General features: G+C 25.8%; 1 protein-coding gene across 1 annotated transcript; it reads right to left on the reverse strand.

Annotated features, from left to right (window-relative positions):
• Positions 1 to 1710: 1710 nt before the first annotated feature.
• Positions 1711 to 3474, reverse strand: LOC110602609 (chaperone protein dnaJ 20, chloroplastic). The gene is made up of 2 exons (XM_021740171.2): positions 2798 to 3474; positions 1711 to 2127 (listed from the first exon to the last, which is right to left on the reverse strand). Exons 1-2 carry the CDS (start codon positions 3245 to 3247, stop codon positions 1978 to 1980), a joined length of 600 nt encoding a protein of 199 aa, XP_021595863.1. The 5' UTR covers positions 3248 to 3474; the 3' UTR covers positions 1711 to 1977.
• Positions 3475 to 14516: the final 11042 nt, after the last annotated feature.

Below are 14516 nucleotides of genomic sequence, written 5' to 3' on the forward strand. Positions count from 1 at the left end.
TTTCATAAGAATATTTAATTGAAATATTTGTTAATATTTTAATTGATTAATAATAATAATCCTGACCATATTAAAAAAATAAGAAAATAAATTAAATATTAAACTGCAATTCATATTTTAAAACTTTGATGCCTACAATTAACATAATAATTAAATAAAAGAAACAAAATAACTTTAGAAGCAACCACTGAGAATTTATCCAAATAATTGGATTGACAGATATTAATATCTTATCATTTTAAATCATTATAAAAATTTAGAATTTACATTTATAGATTTAATTTAGCGATAATTTAGTTGTAAATGCGTCTCAAATTTTACTATTTTGATCTCTAATTTTTAATTAAAAAAAATTAAAATTTAAAGGGGAGATCGAATATTGTTTAATTGCTTGAAAAGTAAATACAAAGCCTAGAATTTAAAAGAAAACTTAGGAAAAATAAATAATAATGCTTTGAAAATTAAGATATTTTTCTTATTTATACTGATATTTTGCAAAAGCTATGGATGGATGTGACACCTAACGTCCATCATATATTGCCGACCTAACCAAAAAATACAAAAAAAAAGTCAATGGTTTCTTTTTTTTTTTTTGAAAAATTTCAATGATTCCAAATTTATTTATTAGTCATTTTAAATTATTTTGAAAAAGAATAATATTGAAAATTATTAATATAAATAAATATTAAAATATATTAAATTTAAATTTTAATAACTCTAAACTCATCAACTATTTAAATATCTTATAATTTTCATATTAAAATCTTTATCACATAAGGATATTATTTATATAAAATTTCATATAATATAGAATTATATATTAGATATTGTATAATTTCATCATATTATATAATTCTACTGATATTTAAATTATATATAATACAATAATTAAATATATTATTTATTTAGTACATATTAATTTAATCATTATAAAGAAAATACCATATTAGTTCATTGATAATTATTTTTTATTAGGTTAACAATGTCAATCAGCATACGACTTTCTTGGCAGTTTTATTATTGCTCAAGTCTTTCTTTAATATTTTATGCTCAAGTAATCTAGTTAGCGAATAAACTTTTTTCCAAGATAGCCTGATTACATATAATATAATAATAATTATCTCATTTGATGGACGTGTAAAGGTTACTAAAATAAATTAAATTAATATTATATATAAGGTTGTAAAAGCATTGCGTGTATATTCAAAATTTATATGAGAATTTTGTCTAATATATAAAATTTACACGATAGATGTTCAGTAATATTATAAAATTTATTATTTTACTATATATATTAACTAAATTTTCTTACATTATGCGAAAATAATCATCTAAATCTGTTATACGATTAAATTTCTCCCAAACAAGGAATAGAAGTTCTATAACTTATGCACAATGGCGGCATTAATAACTGGGGATGGCATAAAATTTCACCTCGTAATCAAAAAAATTCCAGACAGACAATTCTGACAAACTCGGAAATGAGATTAGGAGGTATTTCGTTTTCAGAGGCATCAATTCAAAGCATCTTTCATCAAAACTGTCAACCACTAATATATTATATTAAGTTGTAAAGATCTCACATGAGCCAACCAGAAATCTGGTTCGTCAAATGTCTGAAGAGGAAGGTTAAGCAAGATGACACAAGGAACAACAATGGAAGGATGATGCTCTGGAAGAACAACAAAGAGAATTTGTGTTCCTAAAAGATGAGCCCCAAACTATTGAACTTTTTTATTTACAGCATAAAACGCCTGTAAGGCTGCAAGTTATCATTGACATGGCCAGATTTAAGAACAACTATACAAGATTTCCGATTTCTGATATCTAATTTGGTTAGCAACTTGGCATATGCAGATTTAATTATACTTCTGCTGTTTCATGCATAAGCTTACACCTTCTTCATTACTCTCTCTCTTAGTACCAACCTCGTGGAAACTAGAAAGACGTGTAAGCAGAACACAACAATAACTTATTTTAAATTTCTTGTGATGATCGTTCCCTTTGCCTGCGCATTCGAGCTGCCCACGACATGTTCCCCTCTGCATCCTTGTTCATGCTTCTTCTTGTCAACTCTGATAGCTGAGCTTCCCAGTGATTCTTCCACTCGCCTCTCACTTCCAGCTCCTTAGACCAAAGAGAAGCCCAATGAATGTACAGTAATGATATAGAAACAAACTGAGTGAAGCTTGCTAAAGGAAATTACAGGTTTTTCCTAGATCTGACTCATAAATAAGAAAATTGCATTGTTCAATGAAACAATCCAAGTCAAATAAATGAACATGAACAAACAATTAACATGCACGCTTGGCTACAAACATAAATCCTGTGAAATCTGAATTCTCAGCTTCCACTAATTGACGATTAAACAAAATTAAAGTCTCCACTTTCCACTGACTTTGCCTGGAACAAACTAACGATTCAGTACATGACAAGCATAAATCCAAAGTTTATTTCAAAATTTTCTGACACTCGCATCGAGATTCTTGCTCTACCACGGGTCCACCATTAAATAAGCAAGAAAATTTCTCGATTTATCCATCGCAACTACAAATCTAAAAGAAAGACTCCATAAAACAGGTTGAAACAGAGAGAGAAAAAAAAAAAACTGTAGCAAATAATGAATACCCCCCCAAATTAATACCAAAGCACTTGCATCAGAAACATTAACGAAAACCTCAATTTTTTTTTTCTCAAATTTCCACAATAACGAAAGCAAATTTGCGCAAATCGAAGAACCCACGTAAAATAAAACGAATGTATTGGCTCAAAAAAGTAAAAAGAACTAGAAAAATACCTCATCGTCTTGGTACCGTCTCCTAGCAGAGAACGCGAGGTGAAGACCCCGAGCCATGTCTCGATCATAAAGAGCTCTCCTTCTAGGATCCGAAAGAGTCTCATAAGCCTCCTGAACCTGAATAAACCTCTGGGTATACTCTTCGACTCGATCCGGCGGCGACACGTCCGGGTGGTACTTCCTGGCGACCTGTTTATAAGCCTGTTTTATCTCAATCAATGTACCGGACTCAGGAATCCCCAACAGTTCATAAAAGCTCTTGTCAGTGGCGATTCCTTCCTTAACAGCAGCCTTAATTCGGAACGACGCGTGCGAGAAACGGTTCTCAGGCTTGAAACGGAGAACTGGGTCGGACTTGTACGTCCCGGTGGGAGAGGCGATGGTGGATGAGAAGCAGAAGCGAGAAGCCTCGGTTCCAGGGGTCCTTAAGCCATACCAATGCATCTCCATCTGTTTCTTTCTAGTGGGTCTGTGTAAAAGCCGCCTCTGGTTTTGGTTTCGCTGTAAATAAATTATGAGAAATTTTTTGCGTTGGTGCTGCAGGAATAGAAGAAGATTAGGATGGAGAAAAGAAAAAGATGAAGCTGGAAACCATAGGGTGTTGGGTATTTATAATCCTATTGTTACAAGACAGTTGTTCATCTCAAAATTCTTTTTTTTTTTTTTTCGCCTGTTGAAAAATGAAATTTGTTAATTGACAATATTTTTAGGGTTGACATGTTCTCTATTTTTATACAGCTGATATTGAGTTAGTTATCTATATTTTTAATGCAATAATTTTTAAAAATAATGATTCCATAACTGTGACAAAGACCTCTATCTAACTCACAGGTTCCATAATTATTTTTGTATTATCCACAGGAAATTATTATTATTAAATTATTTTTATATACAAATAGTATGTTTATATAAAAATAGTTATAATTTTTTATAAAAAATAGTTAATTATCGTAATTTCAGAATTGATTTATTTACTTATAAATTTTGTTTATTATTTATTTTATTTTTATTAATTTATTATTGTATATAAAGAATCATATATCATACAAAACTAAAAGACAAATAAATGATGAAAGAATATAATACATAAAAGTTAAGAAAGATAGAAAAAATGGTCGTGTGTAGGGTCTTTAGCTCTAGGTCATGCTAGTCATTGCACAAGTTGTTAATTTGATGGTTATTGTTGGGTTCGGGCAAAGAAATTGTTGATTTTGTGTCTGGAAAATGTGATGGCCCCTTTACTTTTGGAATGAATAGTTTTTCTACAATTTGTGCATGTCTGTTGGGAAGGTTTCTTTTGTTGACAGGAGGGTTTGCATCCTTATTTGCTTAGTTATTCTTACTATGTAAGGTTTGTCTTTAGGTCTCAAGTTCAACATTGGGAGGAAATTCTTTTAAGGGACCTTATTGACAGGATTTTTGGCTATATTTTTTGCTATTTGGGAGTGTTTCTGATCGCTTTTTATCGGTACTGTTTCTATTTGGCTGTTTTCGGCTAAGTTATATCTCCAGTTGACTATTTGTTTGGAACTCAAGTATTTTAAGAGTTAATTTATTTTTACATATTGATTTTTTTCTTTTGTTTGTTCATATGTATTGGTAGTTGTAATAGTTCCAATATGATGGAGGCGGTTGGTATTCTTGATATCTCAATTTTTATAATTAAATTCACGTATTTGATTTTTATGTTTCGAGTTTAGTTTAATTTATTATATTTTTATATTTATTTTTAATTTGAGATATATTTTTTATTTGAATTATTTTATTGAATTATTTATTTATATTTTAGGCTTTGAAATTATGTAATCGTTTTTTTTTTTGGCTTATTGAGCTGTAAATGTTAATCATCAAGCATTGATTAAAAAAAAAAAAAAAAAAGGGACGGTGGCCATTGTCAAATTCAAATTGTGTCAAAATCTCACCACCGCTAGTCTACAGCTCTAGGAGAAAAAGCCTTATAAGCATAGGCGTGCTTTAATTTTCAGTGTGGTCCTTTGACAGTATTTTAAATTTAATTACCCAATTTTTATTTTCGTAAAACATGTTCTAAAATCTAATACTTTATTGTTTACATAATAGAATAATTATTATCAAGTTTTTAATTTTTTTTAAAAAATTTATTAATATATTTATATTTTAAAATTATTCAATTAAATATTTATATATTTATAAAATCAAACTATTTAATTATTCTGTTAAAAAATATTAATTTTATTAAAAATATTAAATAAAATAAATATTTAAAATTATATAAATTAAGTAATAAGTATACTTATCATTTAATATGATTTATTTCATAGAAAAATTTTAAATAAATTATAATAAAATCATGCATGATTTTATTTTTTTAAATAAAAATATTGTGAGTTAATAAATAAATAAATTTTTATATTCTAAACAATAAATGTAATAAAAAGAAATGAATTGACTTATGAAATCTTTAATTTTGATCATTAAAAATATATGAATTAAATTAATAGCATAAATATTTATAATTTTTCTAATAAAAATATTAAAAATTTTAATTTTATAAAATATAACAACATTTTATTTTAGTAATTTTGAAATAGAAATTAATTAATAAATTTATTAAAAATCAATGAATATGATAGTAATCTTTTCCAATTCTAAATTCTAAACTCATGTAATCGTGAATATAATAATTATTAAATTAAATATATATATTTAAAATATATAATTTAATTTTATATAATTTTTAATATATAATTATCTTAAAAAAAATTAGCTTAAAATTTGAGATAAATAAATTTGTGGAATGAAAATAATATTTTCCATCACCTTTTTTTTTATTATTATTCCTTCTTTACATTCCCATCTCTCTCTAATCAAGTTTCTAAACATATTGGTGGCATTTGTTTGGATAAGAGTCCTGAAATTCAATAATTTATTTCAACTTTTAATTAAAATTTTTCACAGAAATAAGAATCCACAAGATAATTTTTTTGAAAATAACTACTAACAATAATAAGGATTTCTATATTATAAAAAAAGTTAAAAAGGCTTTTTAAATTTAAAGTTAAATAGATATTGCTCGCATTATAATTTTTTTGGTATGGATTGCAAGATAAAAGAAAACAACGGATGAATTGATTCGACAATTTTTTTGATATTTAAATCAATATATGTGATAAATAAATTATGAAATTTACTAATAGATTTAGTGCCGAAGAGAATCGTGTATTTGATTATGAAGGTTGTGAGCTCATATGAAATTTTAGATAAAAAAGAATATAAAATCCTAAATAAAATAAGATATAAAATCCTATCGAATTAATATTCTGATATGGATAATGTCCTATTGTGAATAAATTTCTACCATTTTATTAAGAGTTACGGTGATATTAATTTATTTCAGTTGTCCACCTTACCGTAGTGGACCGAATTATTCATTTGATGAAATTATTGTATTTCAGAATTTTAGTGGCAAATCACTTTGATAATTGTCTTGACTTTTTTCTTGACGATCTTATCGCATTGTGTTTTGACTTTGGAGACCTTAGTTTTTTTTTTTCTTATTGTTTTGTGGTGATGATATGTTTATGGATGTATTTTAATCTAAATGAGAGGACTAAATTTACTAATATATAACTAAAATATAAATGTTTTATTAGATGAACTTATATAAATTAAATATTACCTGACTTATGTTTCCATTTGCTTTGATGGCTTGATATTGATGAGATTTGGTACTATGATGCCTTTATAAGAAGTTGTTGATGAGGGCGTGCAGATCGTTCAAGGGGACAATTGGTTGCCTGAAATTGCGCTTTTACATCGTCTAAACGGATAATTAATTGTCTGAAAGATCACTCTTATGTCACTGCGCTTTTACATCACCTAAGGATGTTCTTGATTGCTTGAAAAGACACTCTTTTATCGTATAGGGGCACTCTTACATCGCCTAAGTGGCCAATTAGTTGCCTGAAAGAGCACTATTACATTGCCTGAAAGAGCACTATTACATTGCCTAAGTGGGCAATTAGCTACCTGAAAGAGCGCTCTTATATCGCATAAGTGCGCTCTTAGGTAGTCTAAGTGCACAATTGATTGTTTAAAATGGTACTTTTATGTCGCCTAAGCAATTGATTTCCTAAAAGGGGCTCTTACGCATCCTAAAAAGCGCTCTTACGCTGCCTAAGTGGGAAATTGACCGTCTGAAATGGCGCTTTTACGTCGTCTAGGGGAGCAACAAGTCATTTGAATTTGAATAAGAGTATTTCAATACGTGAAGCGTATTATCATTTTAGAGTTGTGCCTCTTTTGACATAACTTTTTATGTCGATTCCTACAGACGACACTAATGATATTGTTCACATTATAATTCTTCGAGTATAATATAAAAGAAGATAAAAGAAAACGTCTAATGGATTGTTTTGGTAATCTCTCTGATACCTAAATCATTATATGTGATGAATAAATTATAAAATTTACTAATGGAGAGAAATATATATCATTATATGTGATGAATAAATTATAAAATTTACTAATGGAGAGAAATTTATATTTGATGATAGAGGTTGAGAGTTCCTTATCTAGTGTATTAGACATAGTTTAAATATGATATATAGCCCTGGATATAATAGAATATAAAATTTTAAATAAAATAAGATATAAATAATGTCTTATTAAAATTAGGATTCTACCACTGAGTTGTAAGATAATAAAAGTTATAGAGTTATTTAAATAATTAATGTGATTTGAATATTTTAATATTAATTTATATCAGTAATTATTATTTTAAAATTTTGAATTTTGTGAAAGTTCAATTATATGCAAATAATGAATCTATATATTTTGGAAATAAAAATTATGAATTTAATATAAGAAAATTAAGATTCATGTATCCAAATTAAAGTCATTCCTCTAAAAATAATTATTTTATTCACACACCTACCTTCTGTGATATCACTATGAGTTTGTTGCTCAAAGCTAGATAGAGCTCATCTGACAATAAGAATAATAGATTAAAGACGGATTTGATATTTATGGTTATCTTAAATATATTAATGATAAATATTTTAAAATTAATTTAAATTAAATATTTTAATTATTAAACTTTTTAAAAACTAAATAAATTTCAAATAATTATTTGAATTTTTAAAATAATATATTATTAGAAAATAAATATAATATATAACTCGAATTAAAGTGTTTAAGAATTTAGGAGGACGGTGGAGAAGAAAAGAAAAGCAAGGAAAAAAACGAAGTTAATTGGGTGACGTTTTGTTCCACGCTTTTTAAGTCTTTCCTTGTGCTTGCGCATTGAATTGGAGTTTTCTTTAACGGGAAAAAAAAAAAAAAACACTGAAAAAATAAAATTTTATATTTCTCAAAATAGCTTTATTTTAATTCTAGAAGGTATATAAACCATGTGTATCTAATTGCTATTGAGACAGTCATACGTGTTTTTGGCATTTTTTATGATTTAAGCCTTTTTTTTTTCATTAATTCTTATTTGATTAGAGTTAAATTAACTTAATAATTTTAAATTTTATAAAAATTGATATATTCAGTTTAAAATTTTTTAAAATTATTTCATTGAAATAAGGATTTGAATTAAATAAAATTTTATTTTAATTAGAAATTCGAATTTAAAGGACTCTATTATGAATAAATTAAAATATATTAATAATGTTATTTGGGCAAGATGTGAATGTAATTAATCTTCCGTTTTGAAATTTTGTTTTGTTATTGGGACGTTGAATTGGATTCAGCTATAATGGGAAGAGTCGTCTCTGTCCTCATGTTCTTTGTTTTATACACACAGACACGCATTTCGATGTCCGTTTGATAATAATGACGTCGATGGTAAAAAAAAAAAAAAAAACAAACAAATGTTAACTGGCTACCTATATGTATAGTTTAGATCTAAATTTAAATTTAATATTTTTTAATTATGTAAATAAAATTGTATTAAAAGGTTGAAAAGTTTTAAAAAAATACAAATCTATATAAAAAACAAGTGAATTTCAAAGTGAAATTAATATATTTCAAACAAGAGTCTAAAGGAATTGAGTGGTGTTTTGAAAAAGTTAAATTTGATTCGTTAATTTTTGAGTTCGAGTACAATTTGAGTTTTATTCATTTCGAATTTAAATTGAGTATTAAGAAATTCAAATTTGACTCGTTTGTTAAACGAGTTTAGACAAATCGAGTTTTTACCGAGTTTAGTTTCGAATAATTTACGAGTAATTTAATTTATTTACCTTTAGTTTTAGTTTAAAATTAATAAGTTTAAAATTAAAATAATTTTAGTTAAATAAGTATATTTATAAATTAACTCATAAATTTATAAAAATGAGTTTTTAAATCTTAATAATCTAAATATATGTAAGTTTAAGAGTATAATTAAACTATATAGAACTGAATTTTAAAAAATTTAAATTTGGCTCATGAAAATATATACATAATTTGAGTTTATTTCTTTTATAATAATAATTAAATTGTTTACGAGTTTATTTGTGAGTCTACTCTTAAACTAGTTCAGAAACAAAACGAACTTACAAACCGAATACTGTGGAGTTTAAATTTAGCTCGTTTACTAAATGAGTTTAAAAATTAACTTTAAAGTTTAGCTCATTTAAAAATCGTGTCGAATTCAATCAAATTTTTATCAAATTAAATTTTAAATAATTCACAATCAATTTAATTCATTTATACTCCAAATTCAAATAATGATAAAAAAAATTAAAAACAAGTTCATATCCAACAATTTAAAACTTCAAGCCAATTAAATTCTCCGCTGCTGAATTACAGTAATCACCTCTGTTTCTGCATTGGTCTATTCATAAGTCGTTTTTTATTTTAATATAATGCAATATGATTGTAATTATAGTAACTCTAAATTATTTTTTTAAGCTTCGACGATATATTAATAGCTAAAGTGCAAAATAGATCATGAATATATCACGATATATATGCCAAATTGTGAATTAATTTCACATGATATATTAAATTTATTTTTGAAATATTTAACTATGCAAACTTGTGGTGGGTGAGTGTAGCTTTCTAGTCTTCAATTTCTAGCAACGTAGACTGAGTGTTGGGTTCCAGCGTTTGAAGTGACTTACATATTGCCATGTTGCGCTTGATAGATGGAGCATTAAATATCTTCCACGTGTATGGTGGGATGGTGGCTGGATTAAAAATTTTCTTTTATAGTCGGTTCCAACTCCAATAATTTGTGTGAAAAAACAATAAAAAAAAATCATAGAATTCTTTTGATGCGGAGTGTTAACGGTGGATTAGGACAACCTTTTTAAGACGTAAAAAAGTACAAATCAATTAAATTTGTCAGCTTTCCTTTTTTTATTTATGAAAAATAAAAAAATATATTCTATAGCAAATATTTTTTTAAAATAATTTTTTAATTTTAATTTTAAAAATAAAATATATTAATAAATTTATATATGAATATATTAATTAAATTTTTAAAATATAGAAAATAATTTTATTTTAAGGCTACTGCTGCGTTTTGTGCGGAAAAAGAATTGGTGGTGCTGCGTTTTGGTGAGGGTCCCAAAATTCCATTTTGTTGGAAGGACAGTACTAAAGGTAATAGTACAGATGTAGGATGCAGTTGTTCAGTTTTTCTCATGCCATTATCATTTAACTTTTGAAAAGGAAACACATGCTCAAAAACTAAGACATGCCTTGAGATAAAAATACGTTTAGTGGAGATATCAAGACAAGCATACCTCTTGTGAATTTTACTATAACATGAAAAAACACGTCGACTGGACTTGGATGTCAATCTGTGAGAAGGATATGGTTTAAGCTATGGATAACATAATAATCTAGAGACACGTAGTTCATCATAATTTATTTTTTTTATAAAATAAAAGTTTATAAGGAATTTGATTTTTAATATTTGGTGATGGTAATCGATTAATAGTATATGCACCAGTATCAAAAACATAAGTTCAATACGAATATGAAACTGAAGCATGATGTAAAAGAATACATCTTAGCTCAACAATGTGTTTGTATTTTTTTTTTTTTATACAACTATTCTGTTTAGGTGTATAAGGACAGAAAATATATTAAGCAATCTCGTTATCTTTTAGATATTTGGTTAAAAATCGAAATTTACTCTCCAATCAGATTGAAAACGTTTAGTTGGAAGACCAATATATTTTTCAACAAGATTTTTCAATTGAATAAAGACATGAAAGACATCATATTTTTACTTCAGAAAATACAACCAACAATATTTACTAAAGTTATCATAGAAAATGATATAAACTATCAATAGAAGCAACAGGCGAAAGCCACCGTATATCTGAATAAATTAATTCAATAAGTTTTTTAGTATGATAAAAAAATTAAAAAAGAGCAATTTATATAATTTACTCACATTAATTAAATTATTTATTGCAATCAAATGAAAATTTATTGGACCTAAGCACATGCTTAACAACACGAATATTAATATGAGCCAAAGGTTCATACCATAACAAATACTGTTACGGAAAAAGCTTGTGGAGAAAAAGACGAATTGATTGCATGGGAAACTAGGGGCGAGCATTCGGTCGGTTCGGTTCAAAACCGAACCAAACCGAATAAATCGAAAACTGAAATTTTAGTGTTTATAAAAATCGAACCGAACCGATTTTGGTCAGAAATCAAATCGAACCGAACCGGTCTGATTCGGTTCGATTCGATTCGATTTAATCGGTTTTGATTTTTAATAATTTTTTTTTATTTTTTACACTTTATTTTTAATATTTTAAAATTTAATTAAAATATTTTAATCTTAATATGATTTAATTTCTCTACATTATTTAAAAAATATATTATTATCACTAATCGGTTCGGTTCGGTTTTTTCGGTTTTTTTTCTTATCAAAACCAAACCGAATCGAAATAACTGAAATTTCTGAAATTAAAAACCGAATCGAACCGAAATATATAAAAAACTGAACCAAATTTTTAAATCAATTTGGTTCGGTCGATTTTTTCGGTTTGAACCGAATACTCTTCCCCCTGTGGAAAACATGTACATTCCATCATAACTTGGATATGGAAAGAGCACATATCTCGTGAAATATTATTAATTAAAAATAAATTTGTGTTTATTTCATATAATATATATTTTTAAAAGATATTATTATTTTTTTCATGTTTAGCATATTTTGTAAAATAATGAATGGAAAATATTTTTGTAATTAAACAAAAATTGAAGAAAATTATTTTTTATTTTAAAATAAAATTATTTTTTATATTTAAAAAATGTTATTAATATATTTATATATAAATTTATTAATATATTTTATTTTTAAAATTAAAATTAAAAAAAATTATTTAGAAAAAAATATTTTCTATAAAATAGATATTTTTATTTTTCATAAATAAAAAGAGGAGAGCTGTCAAATTTAATTGATTTGTATTTTTTTACGTCTTAAAAAGGTCGTGTCCTGATCCACCGTTAACACTCAGCATCAAAAGAATTCTATGATTTTTTTTTTATGTTTTTTCACACAAATTATTGGAGTTGAAACCGACTATAAAAGAAAATTTTTAATCCAGCCACCATCCAACCATACACGTGGAAGATATTTAATGCTCCATCTATCAAGCGCAACATGGCATGCTGGAACCCAACACTCACTCTACGTTGTTAGAAATTGAAGACTAGAAAGCTAGACTCACCCACCACAAGTTTTCATAGTTAAATATTTTAAAAATAAATTGAATATCTCGTGTGAAATTAATTCACAATTTGTCATATATATCGTGATATATTCATAACCTATTCTGTACTTTAGCTATTAATATATCGTCGAAGACTAATTAAAACTCCAATCGAATGCGCAAGCACAAGGAAAGAGTGAAAAAGCATGGAACAAAACGTCACCCAATCAAATCCTATGGAGAACATGGATGAAAGCTAGCACCAGGATACCCTAACCATACATTATGGAAAAAATATATATATATATATTTAAATTACTACAGTTTTCATACATAACTTTATGTAATTAATTACATATAAATTTTAATTTTTATAAAAAAAATTGTCTATATATATTTATAATAAATGCATTTATCATCTTCTGAAAATTTTATAAAATCGTTTGGAATTTAAGGCTCAATTTTAAAGATAATATATGGCTCAAAAATCAAATTAAGGGTGCATTTATTTCTTATAAAATAATTTTTAGAAAAGTATTTTTCACTTTTTAGCGTTTAGATTATTTTAAAAAATAAGTTAATAAAAATATTCTTTAATTAAATAAAAATTAAGTTATTTTAAGAAAAATTATTTTTTTTGAAAAAATTATTTTTTGTATTTTAAAAAATTTATTAACATTTTTATGTATAAATTTATTTTAAATTAAAATTAAATAATGAAAACTATTTTATTGTAAAATATTTCTTATGAAAAAAATATTTCATATAGAATATATTTTTTAAATATAAAATTATTTTTAACAAATAACGAACAAATTTAATTGATTTGTACTTTTTGCCGTCTTAAAAAGTTTGTCCTAATCCAACGTCAACACTACACATCAAGAGAATTCTAGGATTTTTTTTTTTTTTTTACACAAATTATTGGAGTTGAAATCCACTTCAAGACTTTAATTGTTATATAAAAAAATATTTTTTTATAAAAAATAATTAATAAAAATATTTTTATAATTAAATAAAAAATTAAATAATTTTAAAAAATATATATTTTTAAATAAAATTATTTTTTACATTTAAAAATTTTATTAATATATTCATGTATAAATTATATTAATTAATTTTAAACATCAAAGTGCTAAAAAAAAATTTAAAATGTCTTTAATCGAAAAGTATAAAATTAATAAATTAATTAATAAATTTTTTTATATAGTAGAGATCACAGAACACTTAATATTTAAAATTAATAATTGATTATTAATTTTTTTAGTATTTTAAAAATATTTTAATATATTTTTATAACATAAAATATTAACTATGAAAATTAAATAGTAAAATTCCACAAAAAAAATGCTAAGTGGTAACCAAAACATGGACCATTTAAGGTAAGGAAAAAAGGGTTTTGAATAAGCAAGTCAGAATCAATTTGATTGAAATCAAAGGTTAGCAAATTGACCTTTGGCTTTGGGTTGATGGTGATCATCCTGTTGTCTTCTTCATCAGCTTTTGTATTTGTGGTCCTCATTTTAAGATTAGGTTATGACTTTTCATCCCTTATCCCTTTTTTCATTTGTTGACTTGTTAATATTTGCTTTCAAAAGTAAGCTCTTTTTTAATTATTGTTATTATTATTATTGCACACGTAATTCAAGTTAGCACTCACAGATTTACAACTTCTATTCTCTTTAAGTTATATTTGCTCTTTTGTTTTATGTAAAACACAGTTTCTGTTTCTAAATCACTTTCTCAATACAAGTTGATTGAGAAAAGCTTGCCCAATTTGATTGAAAACATTAGTGTCTCCAAATCCCTTTCACAGTACAACTTGATTGAGGAAAAAAAGCTTAAACTTGCTTTAATTTCTTTAAATTCTTGAACACAAAAAGTAAGCAATAGATGCTACTGGTCAGCCCTTGGGTTGCCTTCACAACTGAAGAAGTAGACAGCTTTTAGGTAGTGAAGCTTCATGGCTAAATCCAACCCACTTGGCTCGTAGACAACATCTCCAACCGTAGCCCTGCCTAGAGATGTTATAGACTAGATTCTGGTCATTACAAGAAAACATGGTG

The sequence above is a fragment of the Manihot esculenta genome, chromosome 15, assembly GCF_001659605.2.
Source record: "Manihot esculenta cultivar AM560-2 chromosome 15, M.esculenta_v8, whole genome shotgun sequence".
Lineage (NCBI taxonomy): Eukaryota > Viridiplantae > Streptophyta > Magnoliopsida > Malpighiales > Euphorbiaceae > Manihot > Manihot esculenta.

Excerpts from the sequence above, each read along its gene's own strand:
- LOC110602609 (XM_021740171.2), bottom strand. The coding sequence starts at position 3,247 with ATGGAGATGCATTGGTATGGCTTAAGGACCCCTGGAACCGAGGCTTCT. Across the intron at positions 2,128-2,797 it reads GACGGTACCAAGACGATGAG|GAGCTGGAAGTGAGAGGCGA; the intron begins GTATTTTTCTAG and ends CTTTGGTCTAAG.